A 14,964-nucleotide genomic window follows, 5' to 3' on the forward strand; every position below is an offset into this window, starting at 1 on the left:
TTACAATACTGCGTTGACTAGACCGCGTTGTGGGCTCTGCTTAGGCATCGACTCCAGTCTCTCCCCAAAAGAATGATGTGACATCTTCAAGGCCTACAAGTGAGCTTTCACAGTCTTCTCGGCTTCTTCCCCTTTAGCTTGCTCAGCAAGTACCCTCCGCAGTATCTTGCCCGCATTGCTCTTTGGTATCGCTTCCACAAAGCGGATACCGCCCCTCAGCTTCTTGTGCGGCGACACACGCTCGTTGAACCATGAGGATAGCTCTTCTTCCAGCTTCTCATCGCCCTTGTACCCCGGCGCCACGACTACATACGCTCTCGGTAACTCTGTCACCCTCGACTCACTGTACACGCCAATGACGGCTACATCAGCGACCGCCGGATGGCCAATCAAGAGAGCTTCGAGTTGCGCAGGCGCCACCTGGAAGCCATTATACTTGATGAGTTCCTTGACGCGGTCCGTGATGTACAGGTTCCCATGCTCATCGAACTTTGCGACATCGCCGGTGTGATACCACCCTTCCGCGTCGAAAGCAGCGGCTGTAGCTTGGGCATTGTTGTAGTACCCTTTGAAGATGTTTGGTCCTTTCAAACACAGCTCACCCTCTTCGCCTATCGCCATTTCCTTTCCGTCACTCACGACCTTGGCTGACATGCTGGGCAACAAGCATCCGGAAGTGCCCAACGCCGTGGTCCAGGTTTCGATGCGTTGCACGCTCACGGCGGGTGCAGCTTCAGACATGCCGTAGACTTGGAGTATTTGAGCGCCGAGGCGCATGTGTATCGCGGTAATGATCTCGACGGGTATTGGGGCGGCAGAGGAATGCAGGTCGCGCAGGGACGTGAGGTCGTACTGGTCGACGATGGGGGCCTTTGCCAGGGCGAGCGCGACGGGTGGGACAATGTAAGCGATGGTGACTTTCTCTCTGTCAACCGTCTCGCAGAATCTCTTGAGGTCAAATCCTGACATGATGTGATTGGTCACGCCGTAGAAGATGGTGTTTAGCAGTAGTGTAGCAATTCCTGCATTTATCAGCGCGTGTTTGATTCTGAACTCGTTGAGCTTACCGTAGATGTGATACATGGGTAGGAAGCCAATACCCGTGTCTGTCTTCCAGTTGGTGTTGTAGCCATTTGCCGTCGTAGCCTGAATGCTGTTTGCTACGACGTTCTGATGCGTCAGCATGACACCGTTTGGCTCGCCAGTGGTTCCAGAAGAGTACACCAGGTACGCCAGATCTTCTTTGGGGTCGATTTTGACTCGGTTCATGCTGACTGACGCGCTCTTCAGAGAAGAGAAGTGCTGAACGGATTTTGTAGGCTTGTTGCTCCCAACCAGAAGTATACGATCCAGAGGAAGGCCGATTTTCGATGCTGCCTCGCAAGCGACCTCAAGACATGCCGCATTTGTCAACAGTCCCTTGGCTTTCGAAGATGTCAACTGAGACACCAGCTCATCGACGGTGTACATGAAGTTTAGAGGACACACGACACCTCCAGCAAGTAAGACGCCGAATGTAGCAGGCGCGACATCGATATCATTCGGCGTCATGATTGCCAAAACATCGCCTTTGCGCCATTGCCATTGTTTCTGGAGGCCCTGCCCGAACCGTTCCGCGGTGGACCGTAAATCAGCATATGTGAGCTTTCGGCCGCTGGCAATGTCTACGAAGAGCACTGCACCTGTTAGCTATCGCTTGACAGACGTGTTTGAACACATACCATGATCATCCGGGTACTCGCGATCCGGTCGCTCGAGAAAATACGTCCATGCATCGACGGCGGGTATGGTAATGGGCGGGTATGACGACTCAATCGGCATTGTTAGCAGTATAAGTATAACAGGAATGACTGGTTATGGTGCAGCGTTCAGCTCGAAATAGATGTTATATTTCCCATCGACGTGATCGTCATTGAAGTAGCGCGTTCAAACATTAGGGTTTGGTACTTCAATGGCTACGTCCGTAACACTAACGCGTCAGCGGCGATCGCATGTGATTAGTCGTGGGTACCCAAGTCGGCACCGTGAGACCTCGGGAGAAACCATTGACATGGGCCCAGCGCTCAAGGCGGGCAAAATTCCCTCCGCCCGCACACAGGCATTTGGAGCCTGCCAGAGCATAATATCACGCGATAGCTGTGATCCTGAGCCCCTAGGTGCTGGCTCGGTTGAGCTCACACAAGCGGAATCGTGAGTTCGGGTGGGAGGCGATCATCTTTCCCTGCGTAGGAGAGTTCAGGCTGTAGCTTGAGCTGAGGACGCGCACATTAGTGTGTTATGGTTGATGAAGGTAACAACGAGTTCAGCGGGATCGGAAGCTGGGAAAGCGCGCCAACCGAAAGCAGACTAGGCTGCCATCACGTGCATTCGGCAAATCTTCCCGAGCTCGTGAAGTCTGGCTCGCGCTCACAACGCGAAAAGACATCACACTCTTCACATGCACGAAACAACATCACACATACGGCATCAGGGATCGTGAATGACTACCGTTTGTTTCTTCCCTCAACCATGAATCGCCGCCATGGCGTCTAGCAGGTCGACGCTCCTTGGACGGACTCCGACGCGTCAAGCTCCGCAATGGCTCAGCAGCCTGACCCCAAATCGCCAAAAACATCGCGCATAAATTTTCACTTTTATAAACCACCACATCTCGATCTTCCTCGCAGAACTGCAGTCGTCAAGCTCTCTGTTCATCGCTTTCTCAGTGTCCTTTCCTTACTCCAATGCCTTGACGCCTTCCGCCGCAACCTCTAGCATGCGCGGATCTTCTTCGCCGGTGCGCCCTTGTCGACTTCTGCGTCCATGGTGTCCTTGCGCCTGGCTGAAGCTTCGTCGTTATCATCTGTCACGAACAAGTCGCCCTCGTGGTCAGAGGCATCTGTTGCACCGTCAACGTCTTCCGTGGTCGACGCATCGCCATCTTCATCGTCCGATGTGTTCCTGGCAATCGCTTTCAGAGCTCGGACAAGTGGTGCAAGTCCTGCTTTACTCTTGACATTGTCGTTTTCGAACGTCCTGTACTCTGTCGTACGGTCGCAGTACAGAAGAATGAACCGCAAGAGTGCTTTGATCATGAGAGAAAAAGGAGTGATGATACCGCTCTCGCTGAGCTTTCCGAAAACGTTGTCGCCCTTGATAACTTTTGCATTCCTGACATATCGGTTGTGGGCAGAGTCATTGCTCGTGGTGTAGTAGAGTCCAACTTCCCTTCTTCGGATCTTGAATGCTCGTTCCGTTCTATAGTAGGCCTGTTGCGTCCAGGTGAACTCGGAATAGTCCGGAACATCCTTTCGCTTCCGCTCGTCTACCCACAGCATGTCGCCAACCTTTCTGGACTTCTTTGTTAGTGCGTAGCCGACCTTAACGGCGTATTTGCCGCGATGGTGCTCTCTGATCTCGAACGCATCGGGAGCTGGAAAGCTGGCTAGCTCGTCAGGGCAGACTTCCCGGAGTTTTTCGAGCAACTGTTCCTTTGTGTAGACCTCTGATCCGTCTGTAACATCGAATGGCTCGTGCACGAAATGATTGTACTTAGACATCGTGTAGAAGCTGGATAGGTAGACCAAGCTAGGTTTTTTGTAGTGACGATTGCGAACACTGGGTAGGAAGTGAAGTGTCAAGTGTTGTGTGTAATGGAGGAGAAGGCTAGCGATAGCTCAAATACCTCGGGAGTAGCGAAGGTAAAGGTGAGTCGCAATAAAGACGCGGTTGAGGCGCCCTGACTCGGCAAGCTACCATATTTACCAGAGGATTAGTGAACTGCCTTCACCTCGACAGCCCAACGGTATTTCCAGCAAGAGAGCTGCAATCATTACGTCGCGCAGACGTCGTCGTTTGTCCCAACTACGGCTTCGCAACTTTCCGTATAGCCTCCTTAACAGAGCTACCAACCGCCTCCCAGTGTTCGCCGAGCCAAGTCAGATACAAATCAAGGTCCGTGTGGTGCAGTCCAGGTACCTCATGCAACAGCTTTTGGACGAAGTCACGAATATCGCCACCTTCACTACTACCAAACAATGCTGCGTGCGCCGCCTGATACATCGCAGACTTGGACGTATACATGCCGTCACCGTCTACTCCCGTGGCCTCAACCATTGCGTCGGCGTAGATCTCGCGGTACATTTGTAGCGACAAAGGAGAGTGCGGCGCATCAAGCACTTCGTACCCTGGCATCCAGTCTAACGTCAAGAACTTTGGAAGGGACGTGTAGCCGAGAGAGCGTGGGGCGGTGGAAGCGCGCTCCCAGTCGATGATACCGGTCACCTCGCCTGTTTCGGGATCGCAGAAGACATTCTGGAGGTTGAGGTCGTCGTGACGGAGTACGAAGGTCTCCTCACTATCCCCGGGCTTGACAGATTTCGCGAAAGCGTCGCTTCGAAACAATGCATCCAGGACTCCATGGATGACGCCGGGCCTTCCTTCATGTCCCTCGAACGGCCAGACATCAAGCAGACCATCCGTGTAGAGCTCCAGGCCTGAGTCGTACACTGGCTTCTCAGTAAGAGCCTTTTCAATGGCCATGTCTTCCGATATCAGTTCTGGGTCGATATTCCATTCCCAGAGCGAACCAACGGTAGGCTTTCCGTTTGCGTCAACATTGTCAAAGCACAGCGCGCCGATTTTATCAAACTCAAGATGGCGCAGCTCAGCCATGGCCTGAGCTAGCGAACGAAGCATGCGCGAACGTTTCGCCGCCAGTTCCGCGGAAGGAAAGTCGACTGTGTCCCGATCCCAGTCTTTATGAATGGGGTGAGCGTCGTGCCAGACTTCAGAGGCGGATCTGCCTGTGCAGGCCTTCATCAAGATGTAAGGCGCACCTAGCGTGTTATCCAGCTTGTCGTCATAGGCCACGACTTCAGGGACGGGACACTTGGTGCGCTCGCCAATAAACTCAATAGTACCAAACTCCGAACGAAGCATATACGCATCCTGCTTCTGCCAGCGAGCAGCAGTGCCGATGCAAGGAATCTTGACCACGTATTCGCCGTCGTCAGGGCTGTTGATAACCCGGTATATCCGGACGAAGTTGTAGCCACCCTCATATTCGCCGCAGAAAAGATAGTCGTCTTCGCAGTACTCGGAGGAGGGGTTGAGATGTTGCCAAAGGGTTTTCTGGAAGTTCGAATGGTCAAGCGCACGGAGTGGTTCCCAGTCCGCGCGATCAAGCGCTTCGCCATCAGAGCACGCGCTTGTTAAAGAAGAGGTTACCGAACCGTCCGACTTAGGCGTGGATGATTTATAGTCTTCAACCTCCTCGTCAGAGTTGGCACCGCTGGGCGAGACAGCATTTTCGCGCTGGATGAGGGCGAGGATTGCGGAGTTGTCATTGTCGCAGGCACGCTCAACTACTTTGAGCCAACCTTCTCCACTATCCGTCGTAATTTCGGGCGTAAGCAACCGCTGAGGTAGCTCGGGCAGCGTTTCGATGATGGTGCAGATACCAGAGATAACGTTGAGGCTTGGTAACAAACGCGCGGCTGTTTGTGAAGCAACGGCTTTGTGCGACACATCTGCTCGCTGTGATACTTGGCTTCTACGATGGCGCGCAAATCGATCGCGGAACTTTTCGTAAGCGATGGATAGTACTGTGGGTAGATCACCATTCCGCTTGCTGGAACGATCGCGGGTTTTGAGATCGTTTACGATGCTCGGCGCAGGCGGTGTCTTGCGAAGCTTGGTCTGAGGGCTGTCCTGAGGGCGCTTGGAGCTGAAGCTGGAGGCCAGACCAGGAAACAAAGACGTTAGACTGAAGTGCATGTTGGCACAGATACTCGGGGATGGTTATTGGCTGGAGTGGGCGTGGTGTTCGGTCAGTTGGCTGGGTGTCAAACTACCCGTAGCAAGGTAGTGTTTCGGGGTGGAGAGAATATATAGGACTCGAAGAAGTGAGCAACGTACACACAAGTCTCACGGACCGGAACAGCGCCGAAGTGGAGCCCGAGTTTGTCTAGCCCGTGAAATGCGCGGCGTAGTGAATGATGTACATGTTGACAGATGGAAACGAATCACCAAGTAGCAAACGCTATGCAAGCATCTTATCTAAGCGGAAGGTACTTCCAAATGGCTGCAACAGTGACTCGTCGTCGCATATACGGTCTCTGCTATGGTCTTCCTTTCGATGTCCAGTGAATTCATGCAGGAATGTCGAGGCAGTTACCTATGTTATTTGAGTCTCCACACTTCAAGCGCATACTAGCACAGATCGTGGCGACGCATGGAATTAGCTCAGCTCAATGAAACGCGTCTACCAGAAGGCAGCCATGTTGTACGAGAATGCCTCGGCGCTGCAAGGATTTCAGTCTCTATACACTCTCGCCGTACTCACTACCGCCCATTATACACCTGCATACAGTTCCAACCTTGATTTAACCCAAAGATTAACCAACATGGTAAAGCTCGCAGGAGGATGGATAGACCTCAACGAGAGATACGGAGAAATGTTCAGAGGCGACTTCAACCCCAACATCTGCAACAAGAACACCCTCAAAGTCTTGGGCTTGACACACCATTGCAAGGACTGCAAGGTTGGTACACACTGCGGTATTCTCTGCACCCCCTGTCCACTCTGACTGACCGCCGATCAAGGCGCCCCCACAGAAGAAGTGCTTTTGGCAACTACATTTCGGTCTGTATAGTAACAAGCGCGGCCATAAAAGGAGCTGACGAATCCAAAAGCGTTCTGCGACGAATGCGGCGAGCGCTTCACGGTCTGGTCCAGGGGATGTGGTAAACATCCTTACAGCCACGGCTACAACATTATCTTCAAGGCCGTACGTGATGACTGGCCGGCCTCGGAGATAGAGCGACTACTGGCAACGAGTGGTAGTGTCCAGGACGAGGGCCTCGCAGATCTAATCGACAACGATGGCGCCTCCCCCGATCCAGACCCCGAGGATGGCGATGTTGCTGAGCTCGCTGAAATGGTCGCAGACGCCGATATCAGTACGAACAGCGAAGCCATCGAAAACTTCGACTCTACCCAAACGTCCCCAGTGCCTGAAGCCGACCCCAACGACCAAGTTGAACAAAGTGTCGCGTCGTCTCCCCCTGTCCCCACAGGAAAGACTTCCCGAACGTCGCAATGGCTTCCCACCGGGCTCAAGGGTAAAGACGCCAACGGCATGAGAAAAGCGCGTGCGGCGACCGGAAGAAAGACACGTCGAGATACAGAAGCTGCTGTGCAGGCCGAGATAGCTGCGGATGAACGCGTGAAAGATGCGCAGAGAGCCAAGAGAGCCGCCGACGTAGCCAAGAAAGCAGAGCAAGAGAAGACGAGGATGGGAAGAACTGGCCATAAGCGGAAGTAGGCGATACTTGCTGCTTCCGTTCAAATTATGCATTTACAGTTGAGTTGTGGTTCTAGGTCACTGGCGGTAACGCTGCTCGGCGTTTGATTCGCGCGTATGAAACATGTAGGAGACGACATGAATTGAGATGATGATACGTAAGATGCGCATGTATTCAGAACCAGCTGTGATGCTACCAGTACGATCAGCCATATACATCGCATAAGAACACTACAACGCGACTTACAATGCTCCATATCGCATTACCACTCAGCTGCCACCACCCATAACCTTGGTCAAGCTCATGGGCAGGAAGTTGCCAAGCCCAAGACCACCCCCCTCCATGCCACGCAGCACCTTGCGCATCGCAGTGCCACTTTCCCCCTTGGAACCCGACCCGTATACAAACTCCGCTACCATCCTTAGCTGCATAGGCGCCTTATCATCGCCGTAGTGGCTGATCATCTCAGCCTTTGTGACCTTCTTCCGCACATCGTTCCATTGGCCGCTCTCAGCGAACTTCTCGCACTCCTGCCGGTGTTCGGCGTTCCACCACGGAGGTAGCAGACCCCGCCGAGTCTCAGCCAAGTCAAGGAACTTCCGGAATGGCTCGATGCTTGAAGACTTGCCCGTATAGATGCTGTTCGGTGTGGGTTTATTCTCCAGCTTGTTATCGTCTTCGGATCGCATGCGGAAGGAGTCGATGAGGAGTCTGTAGACATCCTTCTCGGGTCGGTCGTGGAGGTACTTTCCGTCGTCGAGTCGCGTGAAGGGGTTCGGTACGTGCTTTTCGAGGGTCTTCATGCGAGGCGCGGCGTAATTGGAACTGTGTTCGGTTTTGGGTGGGAAACCATCGTAGGCATTGGCATTGGCTTGTGCTTGCTGGGCGCAGATCTTCTTGTGGTTCTTCCAGTCATCTTTCTGGCAGTCGCGGCTGCAGTATGGTGTTGTCTTGCACTTAGCGCACCGCTGAAGTGTGCCTTTCTCGGTATCAGCCTCGGCTTTGTTGCATCGGGCGCAGTTGGACGGCATCTCGCTCTCGCTCGTGCTCGTGGTGCTAGTTTCTTTGGATCCGAACGGATTTGGGACGAATAGCCAGACGAATACTGCAATGAGTACCCAGACAAGCGTTGAAGGCATGATGAAGTGTACGGCACGTTGGCGAGCTGGATTGATATATTGAAAGAGGGGGAATTCGGTCCGTAGGGAAGACGCCCACAATGTGAAAGCAAAATCTCGCGATCAACGTCATCGTCCTAAAACACGCTAAGGAATTAAAGTGGGGTCGAAGATTCCATCCCGCCGCTCCACGTTCCCGCCACGTACTCACGTGCTCTGGCGTACACGTGCTTCTACAGCCACGTGCCTCAGCTCCTTCTGAGCAGCATAAAATTCGCAGTATCTCAATCTTTCTGATCTTTCGTTCTTGAAAATGAGTACTTCATGATTGATGGGCGGTGTGACACTCTCGAAAAAAGCAAATGGAATATTCGAGGCGTGGCGCATGCGGGACGAGCAGCTCCGAAACACGCATCGTCGGCGCCCGCGTGATCCTATGTGCCTCCTCATCATCCGTTCAGACACTCTTAACCCATGACGAAGACTCCTTTTATGTTACGATCAGCATCTCAACACATCGCGGTTGCGGGATGCCATCCTTGCGTAGAGAAGCATGTGCGGGGATGACGATGGAAGGCGGATGCGGGGAAGCTACACGCGTCTACCTCCCCACTTACGTCGTAGTTGACGGTCGATAACGATCACAAGAGCGCGACGACTGGATGTGTGTACTTTCAAGGAACGCCTGATTGTCATAGATTCCATATAAATGGCCATCTTCCTCACGATATATTTGGCAAGATAGCAGAGTTCCATGCTACCTGACAGGCATACACACCACTTCCAGCAACCGCATCATGCAAAACCCATCCGTAGTCTTGTATGGGCCGAAGAACGCAAAGATCGAAAATATCGCAGTGCCAGAGGTGGTTGATCCTCACGATGTGATCGTTCGCATTAATTATGTGGGAGTTTGCGGAAGCGATGTAAGACTACCACTATTTCCATTCACCAGAACAGTTCTCGTTATACAACCCCATCAACCAACTAACCAAACACAGGTCCATTTCTGGCACCACGGCGGCATTGGTAAAATGATAAACCCCACCACCGGCATAGTAATGGGCCACGAAGCCTCCGGCACCATCCACTCCGTCGGCCCATCTGTCAAAAGCGTCAAACCGGGTGATCGCGTAGCTATCGAACCAGGCATACCATGCCGTATCTGCAAAGCGTGTAAATCTGGGGTGTACAACATGTGTCGCGATATTCGTTTTGCTGCGGCGCCAGGGCCGCCTGATACGCAGGGCACGTTATCGAAGTATTTTCGCAGCGCGGAGGACTTTGTGTACAAGATTCCTGATAGGATGGGGTTGGATGAAGCGGTGCTTGTTGAGCCGCTCGCGGTAGCTGTCCATGCGGTTAAACTGGGTGATGTGAAGCCTGGCGAAACGGTCGTGGTAATGGGGAGTGGGACGATAGGGCTGTTTTGCGCGGCGGTCGCGCGTCAGTTCGGTGCGCATCGCATCATCATTGTCGACATTTTGGAGAAGAAGCTAGAGTTTGCGGCGAGCTACTTGAAGTGCGAGACCTTCCGCTCGTCGACCGACGCAAGTCCAGAAGACAACGCCGAAGCGCTACTCAAGAAGTTCGACCTTGTTGAGTATGGCATCGACACGACTGGCGGTCTTGTCGACACAGTCATCGAAGCTTCTGGTGCGACAACAAGTATTGATATGGGCATCAACCTTGTGCGCCCGGGTGGGAAGTATGTTCAGACCGGGCTTGGGAAGCCGAAGATCGAATTTCCGATTGTGGCTATGGGCCAGAAAGAACTCATGGTGAGGGGGTGCTTCAGATATGGTGCCGGGGATTATGAGCTTGCGGTAGGGTTCTTGGAGAAGGGATTAATCGATGTGAAGCCGTTGATCAGCTCGGTGACGCCGTTTGAGAAGGCGACCGACGCATGGGAGAAGACGTCGAGAGGAGAGGGTATCAAGAATTTGATTCGAGGGGTGGAGGGCTGATGGTTAATGTGGCTAAAGAGAAAGAAACTTCTTCTCAATCCATCTGCAACACGACTCTAACAACCAAGCGTCTGTCCTTGCTTCGTCGAGCGTGCGTTGTTCTTCCTCCAGACACATTGTGCCCACATCTTCAAAAACCTCCATGAGTGGTACATGCACTCAGTATCAGTATCAAAACAGCAACTTGTCTTGGGATAATTTGGGCGACGCTCGATTTCCTTGATGAATCTTTTCAATGTCGTTCCATCACTTAAAAAGTTTAATGAATCCGTGTGGCTCCATCGAAACCCCAGCGGTGGTGCGGGTAAGTCTACCAGGTTTGCGTGTCCATCAATCCATAATTCCGGGCAGGCTTGCCGGGCACTTCTCTTCCAGTGTTTTGGACGAATCTGATCGAGACTGTCCGTGAGGTAGAGGAACGTGCTCATCTTAAGTCTCCCAAGCGTAGTGTAGTGGATCTCGTGGTGTTCATTGTCGCCTCCAGTGTGCTGAAGCTCGACAGCAACACAAGTCTCGTCCACCTCGTCGTCGTAATAAACGTCCTGGATCGAATGGAGCAGCCCGTTCATGTTGATGCGAACATCTGTGGGGCTAGTGGGGCGGGTGAGTGTCACTTGGACCAAGATCGTTGGTAGTGCGAACGTCGTATACAGGCTTTGAACGGCGATCTGTTCCATCAGGCGATTTTGATGCCCGTCGTTGCGGGCCCCCATCTCAGCGTCGTATCGTCTCAGCAAATCCGCGTCGCTGTAGTCATTGACTCTCTCTTTAGCCGTAAGCTCCATGACCACCGGCATGTATCGACCAATAGCTCCAACTAAAGATCTCCGGAGTGTGGCAGAAACATCGAAAACATTCCGATGAAAATTGGGTTTCCGGGCGGAATTTATGGGAAGCTGAAGACGATCTTCCGCGGTGATTGCATAAGCACAGATCATGCCTTGCACTTCGCCAGGAAGATCCATAAGTGAATTGACTGGCCTCGCGGTAGACCATTCTACCGCGCCGGACACTGGGTCGACATCAAAAGAACGGTGAACACTTCGCGATCCTGTGTAGTACTCCACCTGACCGTGTTCGGCGTGACGGTGCATAGTGACGGACGAGAGAAGCGGTTCCGAATTGGAAAGGCGTCGGAGATCTAACGCTTCATCTTTGGCAAGAGCCGCGAACGCCTCGTTCAATCGGGCAGTGCGTGCTACGAGATCTGCAAGGCTCGAGCTGCTGGGATAAATGCATCCGGGACATGCGAATGGAAGACTAGAGTGGGCGAAGGTAATGCTACAGCGTGGTAGGTCCCCATTCCAAACTTTCCTTAGTAAAGGCAGTAGGTTTTGGCCCTTTTGGGCCCTGCCACATCCGAAACCGCAGACAGTCGAGATGTCGATCACTACCTTTTTTATCAACCTCATCTGAGAGCCAAGTGAGGTGAGCCAAATTGGCGCATAGTTGATCTGGTGGTAGTCATCCCGGTCGCTGGCTTGACACCGCCTGATTGCTTCGCGGTCACACCTGGTACCGACTCTGGTAACGAAGAAGGTATTGTTGCCGTACAAGATGCCAACCGTTTCATGATAAATCTGGCGACAAGACTTCAGCAAGCCGAGTCCAATTGATGCTTCATGCCTGAACTTCTGTGCTTCTTTCGATCCATCGTCTTGCCTCTTCTGCCAACTTTTCAGTCTGCGCGGAACACGCCTGCGCGTCCAAGGAGGGCCAACCCATTCCCATTCATCTTCCGAGCTGTCACCGGCGAAAGACTCATCGTCTGCACGAATCTCATAAGACCGTCGGTCGTAGTAGAAGTCGGAGTTATGTATGCGTATTCCAGGTCGTCGTGGCAGCACAAACACGTGTTCGCTGATGGTGTTGCGCACCTCCGCCGGCAGCGTCAGGAAGGATGGCGCGGACGGATCTAGAGGCGCCGAACAGCCTTTTGGTATATCCATGGCAGTGTATGAAGAGATGTGTGCGAAACGGTATTGACAAGCAGAATTGGTGTTGCAAAGGACGACGGAGCTGATGGCGGTCTGAAGACAACTGGAAGGGGCGGCACAGTATCCAAGCTAGGCTGTTCTAGGTTAGCACGTCAACGCGAAACTCACGCGTGCAAACTTCCAGCGATGGCTCATGATGCTGCTAATGTCATTCATTGATGCTACTCTGTGTCCATACCTAGCTATCACCGCATTCTCCGCCAGTTCTTGCAGACCACATCAGCACCAGTATCACGCCGAGGTTACCGCGCTTCTCCGATGGCGCGTCCAGAACTCCTGATGTCCCGCATTCTCCCCGGAGCATGGACCCACTCACAACCTTGGAATCCTTCAATGCCTCATCTTCTTTAGCGCATCATCAAGACTGCCCCAACCGACCTCCACACACCGCCTCAAATCGTCCCAAGCATGTATCAAGCACTCGTCGCGCCTATCTATCGGACATGCAAAGTCCATCAGCTCTGCACGCCGCCGAATGACATCAGCCACCGAAGCAAGTCTCAACTTCTGGCCTCCCGAAAAGCCAGGGACAGCATTGCTGCTCACGTCGGACTTCCATCTGGTTGCCCTTGTGCAACGGAACTCGTGCGGTTTCTCAATGCATTTGAGGATGGCGCCGAAGCCGTTGATGCGTATGTTGGGTGTGTAATGTTGGCGCTCACGAGCATAGATGCTGTCTCGGAGGAGGTCGGTGAAGAAGAGGAAGACGGCTTGTCTTAGCTTCTTTATCGGCACTTCTGAGCATTCTCTCTGGTGTCCTTCGTTGTCGTTTATAATGATCTTGATAGTCGACCACATACTGGCTTTGAGTATGGACATGCTGCTCAGGAAGCGCACGAGACCTCTCATGTTAATCTTAACATCCTCGAGACCTTTTTCGTCGTCCAAGATGAAGTTGAGGTCGATGCTCTGGCCGCTGGTAAGCCCAAATTCGCCCCTGGCGATGTAGCTGATAGTTGTGTTGTTGATAGCCTCCGGCCAGAGCAGGGCGTCGAGTGCGCTAAATCTCTTGAAACTCGTCTCGGCTTCCTGACTGGTCATTGAGAGGGTCAACGAATACCCTGGTCGGACGAGAGACTTCACCGAGCAGGGAACCAGACTGAGAAGGGTGAGATCAAGTCCGTGGGTAGCTTGCGCAGTCAGATCCACGACGATGCCTTCGGGCCCAAGTGCTACATATCGAGCGATGATCTGTCGAATCGATCTAGGCAGGTCTGCGCGGGATTTTATCGGCTTCGTTGGGTTCCAGGAGACTTCTGCTCCTTTACTCAGAACAGTGAAGAACCTCAGCCCCGAGCGTTTGTACTTGACGAAGTGCCATTCAGATCGCGATCTTCCCACTTGTTTAAATTCAATCACGACACTCTTTAACGATCGCGAAACATGCCTTAGTCCAAGCATATCTTCTTTCCCGAGAGTATGTAAAAGAGTGTTGAGATCTTCGGGGACCGCTGTAGGGTCACTTGCACCATGAATATGCGCAGAAAGCGCTCTTCCTGTAGACTCAAAGACTATCTCGCATTTGGCTTCCGGATGCGCCCACATGATGCGAAGGAGGGGGAGGACATCGAAATCGGCCGCCCACCGGCAATGGGATGGGCACATGGCATCCGTGTCGATGACCACCTTGCGCAGGAAGCGGTAGTTATCTCCAATAGAATCCATCCATCGAGCAGAGTAGTTCAGTTGGTTGTATCTTTCGTTATTGTAAAAGATTGGTTCAAACCATGCACGATATTCGTTTGTAAGATAGTTGATATCGTGTCTGTCGGTGCGTCGAGTGAAAGCGAACGTGTTGTGCCCGTAGAGCACTCCAACTGCCTCGGAACAAATCTGGCGACAAGATGTGAGCATGCCGAGCCCATCCGAAAGGCCGTGGGCAAAATGTGCTTTCAAAAACTTCAGATCCTTCGCGTCGTTGTCCATAGCTGCTGCCCATGCTGAACGGTCGCGTTCGTAATGCGAGATGCCTTCATATCGACAGGATTCGCACAGACAGCGTGGCCCCCCATCATCGTCGTAGTCGTCTAGGTCCGGGGCTCGTGGAAAGAATGCGTCAGCGTTGTGTAAGAAGACGGGACCATCATTCTCGAAAAGCAGCTCGTAAACGGCGTTTCGTATTTCGGCAGGCAGTTCTAAGAAGGAGGGTTTGGACGGGTCGGCAGGATGAGAAGTGACTTGCGTTGGTGCCGTAATTGTCGCATTTTGCGATGTGAAACTGGCCATCGCGCGCGTCGATGAGACGCTTGAAGCTGTCTACTGAGTGATGAAGAGATGAGTAGGTTACCTAAAGACCGAGCATTTCGCGAAAAGATTTGGAAAACAGCAGTCGCGTAATTATTATCGCTACCGCACTGAGATGTGGATACCAACCGCTGAAAAAACCCCAATCTATCCACGAGATCTATAATATGGTGCGTTGATTTCGCCCAGCATGATCGGAATTGCAAAAGTTATCGCTGGTGTAGCGAATGCAGTTCATGGAAACATGCGGTATACCACATTCCAACAGATCGCATATCGCGTCAACACAAGAGCTTGCGGTGATATAGTCCAATAGCGCTATGTAGGGGAACTGAGCATGCCCTATCTGTC

At 52.7% G+C, this 14,964-nt stretch overlaps 7 protein-coding genes across 7 annotated transcripts; 2 read left to right on the top strand and 5 right to left on the bottom strand.

The window, feature by feature from the left end:
* Positions 1-93: 93 nt before the first annotated feature.
* J4E84_010833 (uncharacterized protein) lies at positions 94-1,821 on the bottom strand (the record flags this gene model as incomplete). The annotated part of the gene is made up of 2 exons (XM_049393388.1): positions 94-1,676; positions 1,722-1,821. 2 exons carry the CDS (start codon positions 1,819-1,821, stop codon positions 94-96), a joined length of 1,683 nt encoding a protein of 560 aa, XP_049238919.1.
* Positions 1,822-2,750: 929 nt separating this feature from the next.
* On the bottom strand, positions 2,751-3,539 carry J4E84_010834 (uncharacterized protein; the record flags this gene model as incomplete). The annotated part of the gene is made up of 1 exon (XM_049393389.1): positions 2,751-3,539. One exon carries the CDS (start codon positions 3,537-3,539, stop codon positions 2,751-2,753), a length of 789 nt encoding a protein of 262 aa, XP_049238920.1.
* A 304-nt stretch (positions 3,540-3,843) lies between these two features.
* J4E84_010835 (uncharacterized protein) lies at positions 3,844-5,757 on the bottom strand (the record flags this gene model as incomplete). The annotated part of the gene is made up of 1 exon (XM_049393390.1): positions 3,844-5,757. One exon carries the CDS (start codon positions 5,755-5,757, stop codon positions 3,844-3,846), a length of 1,914 nt encoding a protein of 637 aa, XP_049238921.1.
* A 629-nt stretch (positions 5,758-6,386) lies between these two features.
* Positions 6,387-7,307, top strand: J4E84_010836 (uncharacterized protein; the record flags this gene model as incomplete). The annotated part of the gene is made up of 3 exons (XM_049393391.1): positions 6,387-6,524; positions 6,586-6,625; positions 6,676-7,307. The coding sequence occupies 3 exons, from the start codon at positions 6,387-6,389 to the stop codon at positions 7,305-7,307; spliced, it is 810 nt and encodes a 269-aa protein (XP_049238922.1).
* Positions 7,308-7,556: 249 nt separating this feature from the next.
* On the bottom strand, positions 7,557-8,426 carry J4E84_010837 (uncharacterized protein; the record flags this gene model as incomplete). Its single annotated transcript, XM_049393392.1, has 1 exon — positions 7,557-8,426. The coding sequence occupies one exon, from the start codon at positions 8,424-8,426 to the stop codon at positions 7,557-7,559; it is 870 nt and encodes a 289-aa protein (XP_049238923.1).
* Positions 8,427-9,466: 1,040 nt separating this feature from the next.
* J4E84_010838 (uncharacterized protein) lies at positions 9,467-10,372 on the top strand (the record flags this gene model as incomplete). Its single annotated transcript, XM_049393393.1, has 1 exon — positions 9,467-10,372. One exon carries the CDS (start codon positions 9,467-9,469, stop codon positions 10,370-10,372), a length of 906 nt encoding a protein of 301 aa, XP_049238924.1.
* A 2,327-nt stretch (positions 10,373-12,699) lies between these two features.
* Positions 12,700-14,595, bottom strand: J4E84_010839 (uncharacterized protein; the record flags this gene model as incomplete). Its single annotated transcript, XM_049393394.1, has 1 exon — positions 12,700-14,595. The coding sequence occupies one exon, from the start codon at positions 14,593-14,595 to the stop codon at positions 12,700-12,702; it is 1,896 nt and encodes a 631-aa protein (XP_049238925.1).
* Between the last annotated feature and the right edge of the window lie 369 nt (positions 14,596-14,964).

This window comes from Alternaria hordeiaustralica (assembly GCF_023758085.1).
Source record: "Alternaria hordeiaustralica strain BMP 2776 chromosome Unknown scaffold_47, whole genome shotgun sequence".
Lineage (NCBI taxonomy): Eukaryota > Fungi > Ascomycota > Dothideomycetes > Pleosporales > Pleosporaceae > Alternaria > Alternaria hordeiaustralica.